This window comes from Nerophis ophidion, linkage group LG20 (assembly GCF_033978795.1).
Source record: "Nerophis ophidion isolate RoL-2023_Sa linkage group LG20, RoL_Noph_v1.0, whole genome shotgun sequence".
NCBI classification, from domain to species: Eukaryota; Metazoa; Chordata; class Actinopteri; order Syngnathiformes; family Syngnathidae; genus Nerophis; species Nerophis ophidion.
The window spans coordinates 1,081,111-1,098,879 of NC_084630.1; the positions used below are offsets into that span (position 1 = coordinate 1,081,111).

The 17,769-nt window shown below is 39.6% G+C and overlaps 1 protein-coding gene across 1 annotated transcript in view; it reads right to left on the minus strand.

The window, feature by feature from the left end:
• The window catches only part of cntln (centlein, centrosomal protein), a 429,542-nt gene that overhangs the window by 270,389 nt on the left and 141,384 nt on the right, over window positions 1-17,769 (minus strand). Inside the window, 1 exon segment of the mRNA XM_061880275.1 lies at window positions 7,858-7,958. Within this exon segment, the coding sequence (XP_061736259.1) occupies window positions 7,858-7,958 (101 nt within the window).

The window sequence follows — 17,769 nt, forward strand, 5'->3', positions numbered from 1 at the left end:
CGCCAAGTGCGTCTACAAAAGCCAAATACAACATGTGGCTGGGCTGGCATGCTTGTTGTACAGGTTGTAGAGGACGTTGAAGACAGCGCCTCTACAAAGCCCCCTTAATGTTGTCGGTAGGGTGAAACTCGGGAGAACTATTAACCCTGAAGGGGCACTGAAAATTGGGTGTATGACGCTGCAAAGAGCCATTCTTATAACACTCGCGGGCCGCACCACCATTTAATCTCTTGTTGGGGTGCGGCCGCAATTGGCCCGCGGGCCGCGTGTTTGAGAACCCTGTTGTAGAACATAGGTGTCAAAGTCTAGGCAATGAATTAATGGATGATATTTCATTAGAATTAGAGCCGGCCCGCAAGCCACAGCCGCCTGCTGCTGTTTTGCACGCACTAATACTCCATCAGTGTTGGCGCTAGAAATGTTCTAAATGGGGTCCCAGGGACCTCATCAAGTCATAAAAATGGGGTACCACTTTTTGCTGTCCCATTTTTTTGTAAGCATTTTGAAAACAAATAATAAATGTATGCCTTATCCTGTTATATCTCACATTCTATATTGTGTTTTGGAAAAAGGTTGTCATAAATGCTACTTAATTCATTAAAAAAATAATACAAAAGAAAACACATGTTTTGCATCTGCTATACTATAAACATTCATTCACTTTATTTTTTCCTTCATGGATCTCAACCATGGGTGTTAAACTCTCGCCCGCGGAACAAATTTGTGTAATTTCCTTTGGCCCTTGAGGCAATATCAAATTAACATTAGAGCTGGCCCGTCGGTGCCGCTTTATAATACTCCATTCACCACTAATACTCATACTTGCCAACCCACCCAAATTTCAGTGCCCAATTTCCAACCAGACAACAATATTGGGGGTGCCTTTAGCATCCCCTACAACCTTTGGTCACGTCCGCTTTTCCTCCTTACAAACAGCGTGCCGGCCCACTCACGTTATAAAGGTGGCCTTTACACACAAACAAGTAAATACCATGCATACTTGGTCAAAAGCCATACAGGTCACACTGAGGGTGGCCGTATAAACAACTTCAACACTGAAGTTGAAACACTTTTAGGAAGAGCATCCGCACTGTAACACAACATAAACACAACAGAACAAATACCCAGAACCCCTTGCAGCACTAAATCTTCTGGGACGCTACAATATACACCCTACCAACAAACCAAGCCCCCCCCGACATTAATGAACTAGCATCCAAGTAAAGATGGCAGGGATCTGGCTTGGGCACATCAGATTAGATCCGTGTGTCACAAACTGAGCAGTCAAAAGGCCTGAATGGTTGATTTATTCATTGTTATTTTATTGTTTTATTTATTAGCCTGTGGAAAAATGTAATGTTGATATTTACCTCAGAAGGCTGCAAATAGAAAAGAGGCATTCAATTTTTATTTATTTTTATATAATATACAATTGAAGCCCTGCGGTGAGGTGGCGACTTGTCCAGGGTGTATGCCGCCTTCTGCCCGATTGTAGCTGAGATAGGCACCAGCCACCCCAAAGGGAATAAGTGATGAAAAGAAGGATGGATAATATACCATTGATGTTTTTTCGTTTGTTTTTTTGAAAGTTGATTTTGCACTTTTAAGTTATATTCAGTTTTAAAGCAAATCAGTACAGCAAACTGAGCAATAATTAACGTTTTATTCATGCACTTTCTCTTGCTACTTCAAGGCTTGAATGTTTGATTCATGGATTGTTATTTTATTTGTGGAAAAAGTTTATTTTGATATTTACCTCAGAAGGCTGCAAATAGAAAAGAGGCATTCAATTTTTATTTACTTTTAGTTGATATGCCATTGATACTTTTTAATTATTATTATTATTTGAAATTTGATTTTGCATGTCTCTATAAAGTTATTTAAGCCTTGCTTGTCCAAAATATTCAATGCAAAACTTGTTTGGGTCCCAATTAGAAGGTGAATTTGTTCAACCTTGGCCCGCGGCTTTGTTCACTTTTAAATTTTGGCCGACTCTGTATTTGAGTTTGACAGCCCTGGTCTAAACTTTACAGCAGCTGTTATTGTTTTTATAGGTTTTATTGTAGTATTTTCAGAATGTGTTTGTTCTATTTTTGGTCAAAGTAAGACAAGGAAAACAATCTGAAGTTGTCTTTATTTTTGTAGTTTTAATGCCATGATTTTAATAGTCCGGCCCGCTTGTGCACAGATTTTCTTCCACGCGGCCCCTGAGCTAAAATGAGTTTGACACCCCTCATCTCGGAAGAAACTAACCTGACTCTCGCCAGATCCTTGTAGTTCGCTGAGCTCCACACTAAGATCTGGGCTCGAAGGCAATGCAAACTCCTTCAAGATAGCAAAAAAATAATCAAATAATTAGGATCACCGGGCGGGATTTCATAGACATTTTCTTTGCACAAACGACATCGATCGTCTACTGATATTGCTGCGTTGTTTCAGTAAAAGTTCTCAAACTTTTCGCTCTGTCGTTATCCAAAATGTCGGCTGTTCTGTTTTGGATTTCCCAGCTCTCACCAGAATCACGGCTTGATTTCGACGCGAGTGGTTGAAGTAGCACGTCATTCAAGATAACGGGAAAGCAGTTTATCCGTTCACATACAATGATTTTTTTCTTACAAGGCCTCGCCTTCTGAAAAAAATCTCCCACTAAGAAGTCCCACATCCTTGTGTGGAGTTCAGCGAACTACAAGGATCTGGCGAGAGTCAGGTTACACTGCAACAAGTCAGTGTTCAAAAACAAAAAAAACAATTACAAAAATGAGGGGTATTTTATTTGAACTAAGCAAAATTATCTGCCAATAGAACAAGAAAATTTGGCTTGTCAAGACTTTCCAAAACAAGTAAAATTAACTAACCTCAATGAACCCAAAAATCCCTTAAAAAAAGAAGTATATTCTCACTGATAACAAGTGCACTTTTCTTGGTAGAAAAAAAGAGAGACTGGTATAATACTCAAAATATAAGTGGAGAAAAAACCAATTACACGCAGTAACTCTGGCTCAGTTTGGCCTCCTTGTCACTGTATGCACACTGTATGCTCTCCCTGCAAAAACATATGGTTTACAATAAGCATTATGCTCCAAATCTAAGTGGGAAAAAATCACAGACAACTCAGGCTCAGTTTGGCCTCCGTGGGCCTGCCTGTATGCACTCCCTGTAATGATTTCCCCGCAAAAACAGTACACTATAGTAATATGAATAATTATGCAGCAAAAGTGTTGCCACAAAAAGTAGCAGCACTGCTAATGTAGCATCATTTGAAAAGTCACCCGCTAGAGAAGAAGGAGTGCTTGAAACTCCGCATGTCAACATCTCCGTTCGGCGCCACACCAACAACATGCTGAAGTAACTATTTCCACATCAACATTGCATGGAAAAAATAGTCAACAACAGAAGGAGATAACGTCCGCAGGAACCTACCACATAGCGAAGGAGATTTCCTATTATGCAGCTCATTTATATTTGACAGTTATTGAAATATCTTGTGTGACATCATGCACAAAAGTGCACTCATAGTTTGTTTGAAAATGTTTCTGACAATCTTGCACTTGATGTTTTGAAATGACATGAATGTTTGTGCCACTGTGCCAATAACTGTTTAATAAATACACTTTTGGTCAATTGACTTAGTTGTGGTTTCCCTCTCTGCATGAAAGTTTAAAAGTAGCATATATGAATGCAGTATGAAGAAGAATGTTTGAATGTAGACACATAGAATCATCATACTGCTGTCATTATATGCATCAAGTGTTCATTCGGGGCTAAGGCAAAATATCGAGATGTATTTCGTGTATCGTGACATGGCCTAAAAATATCGAGATATTAAAAAAAAGGCCAAATTGCCCAGCCCTACCTCCATTAGCCACCTAGAACAAACCCATTTTTACATGTTAGACTGCAAAAAAACAAAACCGTTTGTTTTCTTCCTGTCTGTCATAACCATTGTGAATGAGAGGCAAAATCCCAAATATAGTGCAGTCTTGAGGAAAACATCAGTAGAAGAGGACACTGAATAAATTACTTTGGGCTCACCTAATTTTTCTTTTGTTTTTGTGCATTAAGTCCATCGCATGTACCAACTCAGTCTTTCTCCCGTCCAGGGTGTTTCGGATTTTCAGGATCGCATTTGGCATGAGTCTTTTACATTTTTACCATCCAGATTCTGCCCAAACCCCTTTTAGAAATCATAATCATTAAAATGATGGCTGCAAATTACACTTGCCCACCTACACCGGTTAAAAAAATGTTACTTAGATAATGGCTTTCACTATGTAAAGCGCTTTGAGTCACTAGAGAAAAGCGCTGTATAAATATAATGCATTTCACTTCTTTAGATGTATTATTACAACCTGCAACAATGCATCTGGAAGACATATTTCATCATTCCTTCAAATTATGCGTGAAAATATTGCGATTTGAGACAAATATGCTAGCAACACACTAACTATGCAATATAACATTTGCCTAAAGTCTTCTGTAGGTGACATCAGCAAGCTGATGCAGGCCACACCCACATTTTGGTGATGAAACTTGTCCAAAAAACAAGCAGCCCTGTGTTTATCTTTGGGGGAATTTTACCTGTAGAAATAGATATATATTTTTCTCACTGGCACTCATCGAGGGTGGACGCTGCCTTTTCCTCTCCTACTTGCTTCTTTATCTAGTCTTAACTTGTTTGTTGCCTCTTTTTGCATTGCTCGCCGAATCAACATTGGAACTATTTAACTGGCCTCAACGATATTGACAAGTTCTTGGGTTTAGGGCAGGCGTGTCCAAAGTGCGGCCTGAGTGCCATTTGTGGCCCCCAGCTAATTTTTTAATGGCCCCTGGCCCATTCTAAAAAATACTATAGTAAAAATGTAAAACATAAAAGAGTGTAATAAAAGAGTAAACAGTGACATGTAACAAGAAAAAGTTGCAACTAATAACACAAAGCTGCCATGCGGACTGTTATTGACCTGCTGAAGGCTCCAATTACTTCACAGGAACAATTTCACTTTACAATATTTTGGGGGGATAATATTGCATATTTTGTGCGAAACTAAGTTTTCTTCCACAAAAAGGGCATCAAACAAACAAAAAAGTATGAAAAAAATTATAAAATCTTAAAATCAAGAGATCTACAGACTTAAGCGTTAAAAGTAAAAAAATATAAATATACATTTGGCTTATTTTCAACACTTATTCGTTTTTTATTGTTATTAATTATTGACCTATTTAGGGTTCCAATTACTTCACATCAAATATTCCACTTTGAAATGTTTTGGGGGAAAATGTTGCATAGTTTGTGTGTTTGCCATATAAACAAGGATTTTGACATAAAGGCCATAAACATCAAAACAAAATTAAAAAATCGTTATAACGACAGACAGACCTGAAGTTGATCTCGGGATTCAAGCGTTAAATGAAAAAATAATAATTGATGACTTTTTTCTAACAATTTTACGACTGAGACCCTTCCGGAGACCAGGGACCAAACTTGAGGAAAGCCGTAAAGGGAAAAAAAAACCCAACTATCGTATTGCTTTTAAAAAGGAAAAATATCAAAATGGCCCCCGCATGCTTTGATCTTTCAGTCTGCGGCCCTCAGTGGAAAAAGTTTGGACACCCCTGGTTTAGGGGAAGCTGCTTGTCGTGACGGAGCGGTTGTTGCTGGAAGCACGACGGACTCTTGGGAGAAGAAAGAGTGGCGACTCTTTTCTGTCGAGGACGTGAAGATATCTACCTATTCGGAATTATGACAACAGGACATCTGCTGATTGGAGTCAGCGTAGCTGTGGTTTCCTGGCAGTCTTCAAAGTACCCCTAAGCTGCCACAAATGATTGGATGAAGCGGGAAGAACTGTGGACACTTGTGATTTTGGATCACACCGGACTGCCTGCCTCGCAGCATTTTCAGGACCAGTCATTGACAATTTAGAGTGAAAAGCTAATTTTATTTTCACTCGTATAGAAAACATTTGAACTGGAATTGTTTCCCTGGCTTTGAGACTCTCCCGAAGGACAGTGCAGCGAAGAAACAACAAACTCCCTTCTTGTCTCTAATGGACACACACCTGTTGTTGTTGACTTTGGACGAATCGGCTGCACGACATCAAGGCCGCGAAACAGAGACGTACGGCAGGCTTACACACACACATGCATCCACAAAAATACACACCACACACACATAGCCCACCCCCAAATCCAACGCCCTCGACGCAAGTCCCATAGGGGTGATGGTAGGATGGACAGTGCTTGAGCGCTGCGGCCTGCCACCATGACCCCTCCACTCCCTCCCCGTTGTTACTGATATCACGAGATGTACGTTGTAATATGTGTATGTGCTTTGTTATGGAGATTTTTTTACTCATCCTTCCCCAGTGTTGACCTTTTCCCATCTTTTACGGGGCGCCTTGTGGCAACCCATCAGCATTTCTTGTTCTTTAACCCTGTACACTGTTTGTTTGTCTAATCTTGAACCAGATTGTGCTGAAAACAAAGTTTTGTTGAACTTGTGCAATGACTGAGGGTACCTATTCTCTCCCCTTCCCAGTGGTTCTCAAAAGGGGGTACGCGTACCCCTTGGCATACTTTCAAGTACCCAATATTTTTTTTTTTTAATATTCTAAAAATAGCAACAATTCAAAAATCCTATATAAATATATTCATTGAATAACACTTCAACAAAACATGATTGTAAGTTCATAAACTGTGAAAAGAAATGCAACAATGCAATATTCAGTGTTGACAGCTAGATATTCTGTGGACATGTTCCATAAATATTGATGTTAAAGATTTCTTTTTTTTGTGAAGAAATGTTTATAAGTAAGTTGATGAATCCAGATGGATCTCTATTACAATCCCCAAAGAGGGCACTTTAAGTTGATGATTACTTCTATGTGGAGAAATCTGCATTTATAATTGAATCACTTGTTTATTTTTCAACAAGTTTTTACTTATTTTTATATCTTTTGTTTCCAAATAGTTCAAGAAAGACCACTACAAATGAGCAATATTTTGCACCGTTATACAATTTAATAAATCAGAAACTGATGACATAGTGCTGTATTTTACTTCTTTATCTCTTTTTTTCAACCAAAAATGCTTTGCTGTGATTAGGGGGTACTTGAATTAAAAAACTGTTCACAGGGGGTACATCACTGAAAAAAGGTTGAGAACCACTGCCCTATCCTAAATATTAGACCCTGAACTATGAAATACGTTTTAACATTGTCAGCATGAGTGGGGCCCTTTAAGTTGTATCAGAACTCTTAGACAGCCAACAAAGTGAAGGTTAAAGGTACGATTGAACTCTCCGACTGTGTATCATGTGACATAAACAAGGCAATCAACACGACGTCTCCACTGGGTAATTAATTGTCAGATGCTCAATTCTTACAATTGCTATTTCGACTGCCAATTGAAAGGGACTCGAGGTTTTAATTAGTGCCGTCCTTTAAATCAGGTGATGGCACTTCTTCCAACATTGGTGGTGAGGAAGATGAAAGTGATTGAGGACAGATGTGGTATTGAGCTGCTTAATTAAAGCCACTGTGGTGGTCACCGTCTGACAAAAAGGATGCAGACTGAATTAAAAGCGATGTGCTTTTTAACACAGGGATCGGTATTGACACTAACAAGACGAACATTGCTTGATCTACTAATCAATTAGCGGTGGGAGAGGTTGTGATCAAGTCCTAATTGAGTTATCCAATTAAGGGTTGTCTTGTTAATCCTGCTCACAAATTGGCACGGATAAGAGTCAAAAGTGCGGCCATGTCGTGTCCAGTTAGCAGTCTGTCTCTATGCTGGTTATTACACTACAGTACATGTTAGGGACACACATTTATCAAATGAAAATGCAGACATATTCACCCTGGTGTTCTTCAGTGAGACGCAGGTGGAATTCCTTCACAGTGGCCCGGTCCATTGCAGACTGGACCCGCAGGGAGTCCAGCTCCTCGTCTAAGTCGGCCCTGCAAATACACACGCTTGTCAAAACTGGTAATAAACTATTAGACAGTGATCCCTCAATTATTGAGGAGTTAAGTTCCAGACGCCCACTGTCCCATGAATTTCCGCCAAGTTGGGACCCTTTTTTTATGGTTTTTATTAGTCTTTTATTTTTTTTTTTTAATTACATGCATTCATTTCAGTTTGTCTTGGGTGTGTTGCAGAGTCAGGAAGTAGTCTTTGCCATTCAGTGGAATGTGACTGTTTTGTCTTTTGTTGAGCCCTACGCAGTGTTTGTACTGTAAATATTGTACCTGTTACACACCGGCTGTTTGATTTTGACGTGCATCTTAATTGTAGTTTTTATTACCAAATATGGAGGCGTTGATGTTAGAAATGTCCAATAATGGCTTTTTTGTCGATATCGGATATTCCGATATTGTCCAACTCTTAATTACTGATAACTTTATCAACTGATACCGATATTATTATGCCTCATTTTGTTGTGATGCCCCGCTGGATGCATTAAACAATGTAACAAGGTTTTACAAAATAAATCAACTCAAGTTATGGAAAAAAAATGCCAACATGGCACTGCCATATTTATTATTTAAGTCACAAAGTGCATTAATTTTTTTAACACTCCTCAAAACACCAGCTTGGAATTTGGGACATGTAAATTGTAGCGTCCCGGAAGAGTTAGTGCTGCAAGTGGTTCTGGGTATTTGTTCTGTTGTGTTACGGTGCGGATGTTCTCCCGAAATGTGTTTGACATTCTTGTTTGGTGTGGGTTCACAGTGTGGTGCATATTTGTAACAGTGTTAAAGTTGTTTATACGGCTACTCTCAATGTGACCTGTATGGCTGATGACCAAGTATGCTTGCCTTCACTTGTGTGTGTGAAAAGCCGTAGATATTATGTGATTGGGCCGGCACTCAAAGGCAGTGCCTTTAAGGTTAATTGGTGCTCTGTACTTTTCCCTACGTCCGTGTACACAGCGGCGTTTTAAAAGTCATAAATTTTACTTTTTGAAACAGATACTGATAATTTTGAAACCGATACCCATAATTTTCGATATTACATTTTAAAGCATTTATCGTCCGATAATATCGGACTTCCGATGTCATTGGACATCTCTAATTAAAACATATCTTATGTGGTACTGTCAAAATTTAAATTGCAAAAAAAATATTAAACGTGAAAAAAATTAAGAAATAAAATATTTGAACTCACAAATTGTAGTACACATTCGACTGTGAACCCACACCAAACAAGAATGACAAACACATTTTGGGGGAACATCCCCACCGTAACACAACATAAACACAACAGAACAAATACCCAGAACCCCTTGCAGCACTTACCCCCGCTGCCTTCTACCACCCCCCAAAACCCCCTTCCCTCCCCCCAACCCCGCTAAACTCAACCTCCTTATGCTTTCTCAGGGAGAGCATGTCCCAAATCCAAGCTGCTGTTTTGAGGCATTTTAAAACAAATAATGCACTTTGTGACTTCAATAATAAATTTGGCAGTGCGGTGTTGGCATTTTTATCCATAACTTGAGTTTATTTATTTTGGAAAACCTTGTTACATTGTTTAATGCATCCAGCGGGGCATCACAACACAATTAGACAATTAGACATAGCACCAAACACCCCCCGCGGGGGTGTATGATATACTCAGGAAGAGTCATGGATGCGAAGGATTCTGGGTATGTGTTGTGTTGTGTTTATGTTGTGTTACTGTGAGGATGTTCTCCTGAAATGTGTTTGTCATTGTTGTTTGGTGTGGGTTCACAGTGTGGCGAATATTAGTAAGAGTGTTAAAGTTGTTTATATTACAACCTTCAGTGTAACCTGTATCACCCAGTATGTCTTGCAATCTCGTTCATGTGACGATAGAAGCAACGAAATGCATGCGTCCGGTCGGCACGTAGATAACATTGCGTAAAGGCGGGCGCGATGACTTGTTGTAGAGGACATTAAAAGTACAGCCATCATGGCTCTCCTTCAATGTTGTAGTTCTAGTGAAAATCAGAGAACGTTGAGCCCGGGTGATGTCCGGGAGAGGGCCCGAAATCCGGAATCCCCCCCCGTAACAGTCTGGGGGGTCGGCGATTATGCAGCTGAGCCACATCAGAGTTGCCAAAGAGCCGCGGGTTGCCGACCCCTGCTGTATAATATTTCTACAGCAATGGTCATGTGGTGACATCAATTATGGTATTTGAGAGATAATCATGACGTGGGACATCACTGAAGGCCATGGTGGGGAAATGCACGGTCCACCACTGTTTGAAATATTTAAAAGCCACACAGCATTCACACACTTATAAACACTTCATACACTTTAAAACCTTTGTCATTGCAACATGAAAAATGAGTTGGATACTCAATGGTGAGGCTGACTAAAATGACATGGCAAGCCATATAAAATGACATTGCTTTTATTTAACTAAATTATAAAAAGCAGTATTTAACTGAATAGTAGAATTATATTGACGGTATAAATGGTGTTCAGACAATATTTTCTGGGGAAATTTGTCTCAAAATTACACTACACAAGGTGACATCATCCAGGATTCATACACCTTTTTCATGGCCAAATTTAAGCACTTTTTAATGACTTTTAAGACCAATTTTTTCAGTTTATTTGGCTTCTCTGCTTAGGCTGCTGCTCCCGCGACCTGACCTCGGATAAGCGGAAGAAGATGGATGGATGGATATTCCTGCATGCTAGTTATTGTTTGGAAATTGGAACAATGGGGAAGTTTGCAGATTGCGGTTGACTTTTAAGGTTGCACTATATTGGCACATCTTGTATTCTATTATTCCCCACTCCCCCGAAACACACACACACACACACACACACACACGATATAATGAGAAGAGTTCCAAATTCCCACAAATACCTCACTGAGGAATCCATTATTGTAGTAACACGTTTCTCTCTGACTCCCATGCTCCGAGTGCACCTCCCAACAGAAGAGATGACATGATGAAGAAACGAATTAAAGTGTTTTTTTTTTTTCTGTATTCAAAAGGAAATCAAAGTGACAAGTGAGATGAAACGGCAAGGCGGGAGGCAGCGGTGGCGGGTGTGTGCATGGTAACTGACAATCTGACAGAGAAAGTGTGCCCAATTACCGCTCTGCAATTAGCTTGATACCTGCTAAAGGCTGATTATGTGCAGCCGTTCTGGAGACTTTGCACTTTCAAGTTATTATTAGGACTCAAAAGTCTAGCGGGGATTGCGCACACCAGCCCGGTGAGACGGGAACACCTGAAAAACACAGGCCTCATTTCCCTCCCCTCGGCTCCAAAGTCGGGTTGCGAAACGGAAGAAAGAAGCTCCTGGCGGCGTGGTGGCGTTCTCTCAGCCTCCTCTACACAAACATGCACGCTGTAGCACCGTGGACGCCACTATGGCAATGAACTATTTCGCTTCACAGCAGAGGTTTTGTCTGGTCAAATGTCAGGAAAAACAATCTGGGGAAAAGTTATGGCCATTGCACAGGGAAGGGAAATAATTAGCTTTTTAGCCCTCACAGTCCAGTAAACGCCTGGCCTAATGGCTGAGCGCTGCTTAAATAAGTACACAAAATGACTCTCCCTAAGGGGGAGGGGCAGATGGATATGTGTCGCTCCTTTATGGATTTTCCTCCATAAATGAAGTCAAGTCGATGAGGCACCAGCGCTGCCTCCTGTGTCCCGCCCGTTAATGGAACAAATGAGCTGAAATATGCAGTAAGTGGAAGGTGCCCGATCCATCTCATGTTCCTCTTGGAAATGCTACTGTTATTGATGCAAAAGGCCGGAAGAGGAAAAATATAATAATATTCACAAGCAAAACATTCAATTTTGTTTTCATAATGAAAAAGGGGATTATATTGCAGAAATTGGCCAAGAGAAGTGCGGAACTTTGTGCATTCTCCATCCACTAATACAAAACCCAAAACCAGTGAACTTGGCACGTTGTGTAAATGTTAAATAAAAACATAATAAAATGATTAGCAAATCCTTTTCAACTTAAATTCAATTGAATAGACTGCAAATACAAGATACTTAACAATCGAACTGGTAAACTTTCTTATTTTGGAATTTGAAATTAGGGGTAGGGTTAAATAAGTTCTGCTTCTTCCTATTACTTTTTGGAGATGTTCAGGTATATAACTGATAAAAGGCTTGTACTGTATACCGCATACTTGACAACCCTCCCGGATTTTCCAGGAGACTCCCGAAATTCTCCCGTGACAAATGTTCTCCCTAAATCTCACGAAATTCAGGCGGAACTGGAGGCCACGCCCCCTCCAGCTCCATTCGGACCTGAGTGACGTGTCGACAGCCTGTTTTCACGTCCGCTTTCCCACAATATAAACAAAGAGCCTGCCCAATGACGTTAGAACTTTAGAATGATAGAGGTTTCTTACGTGGGTTTATTGTTAGGCAGTTTCATTAACGTCCTCCCAGGCCGGTAACAACACACAACAACAGCAGCAGTCACGTTTTTGTCTTCCGTAAAGCAGTTAGTCTGCAGTAAACAGCAATGTTGTGACACTCTTAAACAGGACAATACTGCCTTCTACTGTACATAGAATAGAATAGAATGTAGAATAGAATTTACTTTATTGATCCCTGGGGGAAATTCAGCACCACAGTTCGCTCACAATAAACAATGATAATAATAAATGACATAATATATATATAATATATTATTTATATAATATATAATATATGAATAATATAAATATATTCTACATATATTCTACATTTAAGTACAGTCAAGGATGAAGGACCTCCTGTGTCGTTCCGTGTTACATTTTGGGAGTCTGAGCTTTCCACTGAACGGGCTCATTCTCTCCGCAAGGTCCGAGTGTAGTGGGTTGGAGGTGTTGTCCATAATGGCTAGGAGTTTTGCTAGACTTCTTCTCTCTGACTCCATCGCCAGAGAGTCCAGCTGTGCATGCATATAGTAAAATAGTGACAGAGAATATGGACAATTCAACCCTTAACTCAACAATGAGTAGATGAGTGTTGTGTGCGTGTATATGTGTAAATAAATGAACACTGAAATTCAAGTATTTATTTTATATATATATATATATATATATATATATATATATATATATATATATATATATATATAGCTGGAATTCACTGAAAGTCAAGTATTTCTTATATAGTATAATAAAGTACTATCTATCTATCTATATATATATATATATATATATATATATGTATATATATATAGATATATATGTATATATATATAAAATACTTGACTCTTGACCACACCCCCAAATATGATCAAAGGAGCATGTTCGGCAGCGCACAATCACGTAGTACTTACAAACAGACACAGTGTGTAGACACAAAAGGGAGAATGGACGCCTTTTGGCCGAAAAAAAAAACAATGATACAGGTGAAGTTATAAGACTGAAACGCCCTCAGAAGAAGGTGCTTAAAGACATGGCTAGCTACCTAGCAGCTAGAGTCCATCCGCAGTCTGCGGTGTCTTGGCTACTTCTAAATCACTAATTCTCGCCTCCATGGTGACAAATAAAGTTTCTTACAAGTATCATCCCTGCAGGACGAGGAATAGTTAAACATGCTTCACTTCACACCAAAGCTCACCGGCGTCACAGGTGGATTTACACCTGGCATCCACTGGAATGGTACCAAATACAGGAGTGTATCTAGTCGACACTACTATAATAACATCAATATTTTTTATCGTCACAAAATCAGTTTTCCTTATTAAAATTTCTATTATGTTTATAAACTCAGGAAATATGTCGCTGTACACATGAGGACTTTGAATATAACCAATGTATGATCCTGTAAATACTTGGTATCGGATCAATACCCAAATTTGTGGTACCATCCAAAATTAATTTAAAGTAATAAACAACAGAAGAATAAGTGATTATTACATTTGAACAGAAGTGTAGATAGAACATGTTAAAACAGAAAATAAGCAGATATTAAAAGTAAACAAACAAGTGGAATAATGATCCATTTTTACAGCTTGTCCCTCATATTGTTGACAAAATAATAAATGGGTTGTACTTGTATAGCGCTTTTCTACCTTCAAGGTACTCAAAGCGCTTTGACACTACTTCCACATTCACACACACATTCACACACCGACGGAGGGAGCTGCCATGCAAGGCGCTAACCAGCACCCATCAGGAGCAAGGGTGAAGTGTCTTGCTCAGGACACAACGGACGTGACCAGGTTGGTACTAGGTGGGATTTGAACCAGGGACCCTTGGGTTGCGCACGGCCACTCTCCCACTGCGCCACGCCGTCCCAAGGAAGATAGGAAGATAAATGACACAATATGTTACGCCATAGAGTTGACTAGTATGTTCACTGTTTTTTTAAGGACAAAATTGTTCTTTGATTGCAATAAAAAACATATATTTGTTAGAATAATTATGTATGTATTTATCACACAACTCTTATGCTTAAGGGCCGTTGCTATAGTTATTATCAAGTGTGCTGAAATTGTAGTTCTTCTATCTGTGCAAAGCCAGTCGTCCCGTATAAGTGTTTGTTTCCAGAATCGGCCTGCTGACTGCCAAGGGCGAGCATCGAGTACCGTGACGCAGACAGAGCAGAGACAGGGCGATATCACGAGTATCAAGACATTTGCATTTCATTAATAGTCATATATTGTGTCTAACTGGAGCTGTCGAGATTACCCCCTTCCCTCAGCCACAGCTTCAGTGATGTAACCAGCAACCTCCCAATTAAATAGAGGAAGCACATGGGCTGGACTTTAGAGCGTAGTTTGGATCTGTAACTAAAGTACAGCCCAGAAAATGTCTCTCCTCAATTGAGCAAAATGTAACTCTGTCTCTGCATGACTCTTTGCTTCTTGTCCGTTTAATAGATGTCATCAGTGTTTGAACCTGACAATGTTTAATCTACCGTAACATTTCTTGTTAAAATAATGCCGTTTTTTGTGGTCCCCTTTATTTAGAAAAACACCGAAAAGTATCAAAATACATTTTGGTACCGGTAGCAAAATATTGGTATTGGGACAACCCTAACTGATAAGTGTCTGCACTCCAACCTAAAGTGTGTAAACATGCATAAACATGGATAATTCCTAAAAGGTATCGCCACCTCTATTCGTGGCTTACCAAATGCATTCCTGGCAGGGCGCCACAAACAAATAAATGGATTGGACTGACACTGACTGGCCATAGCTGTTGTACTCTTGCACATTTCCATGGCAACAGTACCATTTCAACCCCTGAAGTAAGTAATGGTGCCAACTATAAACATCTGCAAGACATCTTTTTCAGACTTAAAAAGGACTGTCTTGTATCCTCAGGAAGGAGCCTTCGGTCTTCAGGCCAGGGTCTTCTAAAGCAGTGTTTTTCAACCGCTGTGCCGTGAGATACAGTCTGGTGTACCGTGGGAGATGATCTAATTTCATATATTTGGGTTAAAATATTTTTTGCAACCCAGTAATTATAGTCTGCAAAATGATCTGTTGTTGTTGGTGCTGTTTAGAGCTCGGCAGAGTACCCGTGTAATACTCTTCCATGTCAGCCGGTAGCTAATTGCTTTGTAGATGTGGGAAACACAGAAAGTTAGTGTGCAGGTAAAAAGGTATCTAATGCTTAAACCAAAAATAAACAGGAGGTGACTGCCCTTAAGAAAAAGGGGTTAATCTTAGGGAAAACTATGCGGAGTGAAACTGGCTACAAAGTAAACAAAAACAGAATGCTGGACGACAGCAAAGACTTACTGTGGAGCAAAGACGGCGTCAACAATGTACATCCAAACATGACATGACAATGTCCACACAAAGGAGGATAAAAACAACTGAAATATTCTTGATCGCTAAAACAAAGTAGATGGGGGAAATATCGCTCAAAGCAAGGCATGAAACTGCTACAGGAAAATACCAAAAAAAGAAAAAACGCCACCAAAATTGGAGCGCAAGACAAGAACTAAAACACCATACAGGAAAACAGCAGAAAAACTCCAAATAAGTCAGAGCGTAATGTGACAGGTGGTGACAGTACACCTACTTTGAGACAAGAGCTATAGTCATGCATGCTTGGTTATGCTTTAAAGTCGTATCCAACAATTGCAACGACTACTTTTGACTGTCAACTGAGTTTTGTTTTTTTTATGATTTCTGCTGGTGGTGTGCCTCCGGATTTTTTCAAAGTAAAAAATGTGCCATGGTTCAAAAAAGGATTAAAAACACTGTTCTAAAGATCCCACAAACCTGTTTTAAAACCCATGGTTTGGAGCTGTGTATCTATATAAATAATATAGATACACGATATCATAGATACGCGATATATCGATACACGTGATATATCACGTATATCGATATGTTGCCCAGCCCTAACATATATATATATATATGTATATATATATACATATATATATATATATATATACACACAACCATGGGTTTTAAAACCCAGGTGCATTGTCGCTTCAAATAAACACTTAACTATAAACTATACAGTGGTCAATACCGGGGTGGAGCGGAATATACGTTTGCTCAGGAAAAAACACAGAGACAATTTCATCACTACAAGTTTGTTTCGCAGGTTTACCTGCTCTTCAGCAGGAAATCCCCTGAAGAGCAGGGAAACCTGCAGATCAGGCTTGTAGGGATGAAATAGCGTCTGTGTTTTTTCCTGACCTACGTTAGGTCAGGAAATCCCCCGATGAGCAGGGAAACCTGCAAATCAGGCTTGTAGGGATGAAATAGCCTCTGTGTTTTTCCTGACCTACGTTAGGTCAGGAAATCCCCCGATGAGCAGGGAAACCTGCAAATCAGGCTTGTAGGGATGAAATAGCCTCTGTGTCTTTTCCTGACCTACGTTAGGTCATGAAAAAACACAGAGGCTATTCCATCCCTACAAGTTTATTTTGCACGTTTGCCTGCTCTTGAGCAGGGAATCCCCTGAAGAGCAGGGAAACCTGCGAAAAAGGCCTATAGGGATGAAATAGCCTCTGTGTTTTTTCCTGACCTAACATATATGTATATATACATGTATATATTTTTTAAATTGCATTACGTATGTCCTAATTTCATGTTGCTTTGAGAGACTAAGACCGCATGGCAACACTGAAGCGTGCATAACTATTATTACAAAGTGCAAAACAAAAAATCCTCTCCAAAAAAATTATTATCTTATCCAATAATTAATGAAGGGGGGACATTTAAAAAAAAAAACAACATGCATAAAACATTCTATTTGGTGAGCAAATGTGTCCCTCCTCCACTCATTACACGTATTACCTTTTAGCCAATCAAGATGAAAGGAAAAGAAAGATGAGCAACATGGTGGTAAACTTTATTAAGCTTAATTAGAGTCAACGTCGCACTTTTCTGGGGGTTGGTGTCCGTAATGGTGACTCTGCTTGGGAGTTTACACTACTGCAAATGATCTCAAAGCTGTATTCATCCCCCACTCAGCAGTAAACGCTGGCTAATTTATGCTTTGATGTTGTCTGAGTGCAGCATCTTAAGTCTGAGGGCGCGCGGCATGTGTTTACTCGACTTACCAGGCCTAACCAATCACTGACTCTTTTTTTTTTTACCAACAAGCCTTTTACAAAAATTAACAAGCGTGGACACCGAGTGGAGAAAGACACAATAATGAGGCAGATAAAAAAAAAAAAAAAGATCCCACTGTGGGTTTTCTGGCCCACCCTGCATAGCAGAGACATTTTAAAACAAGTGCACTTTTGTGCATGATGTCACTAAGATGACATATCAAAACAACACTAAATTAAAGTGCACTTTTTGTACAGAACGCAACTACAATAGTTAAAACAAATAAAGTGCACT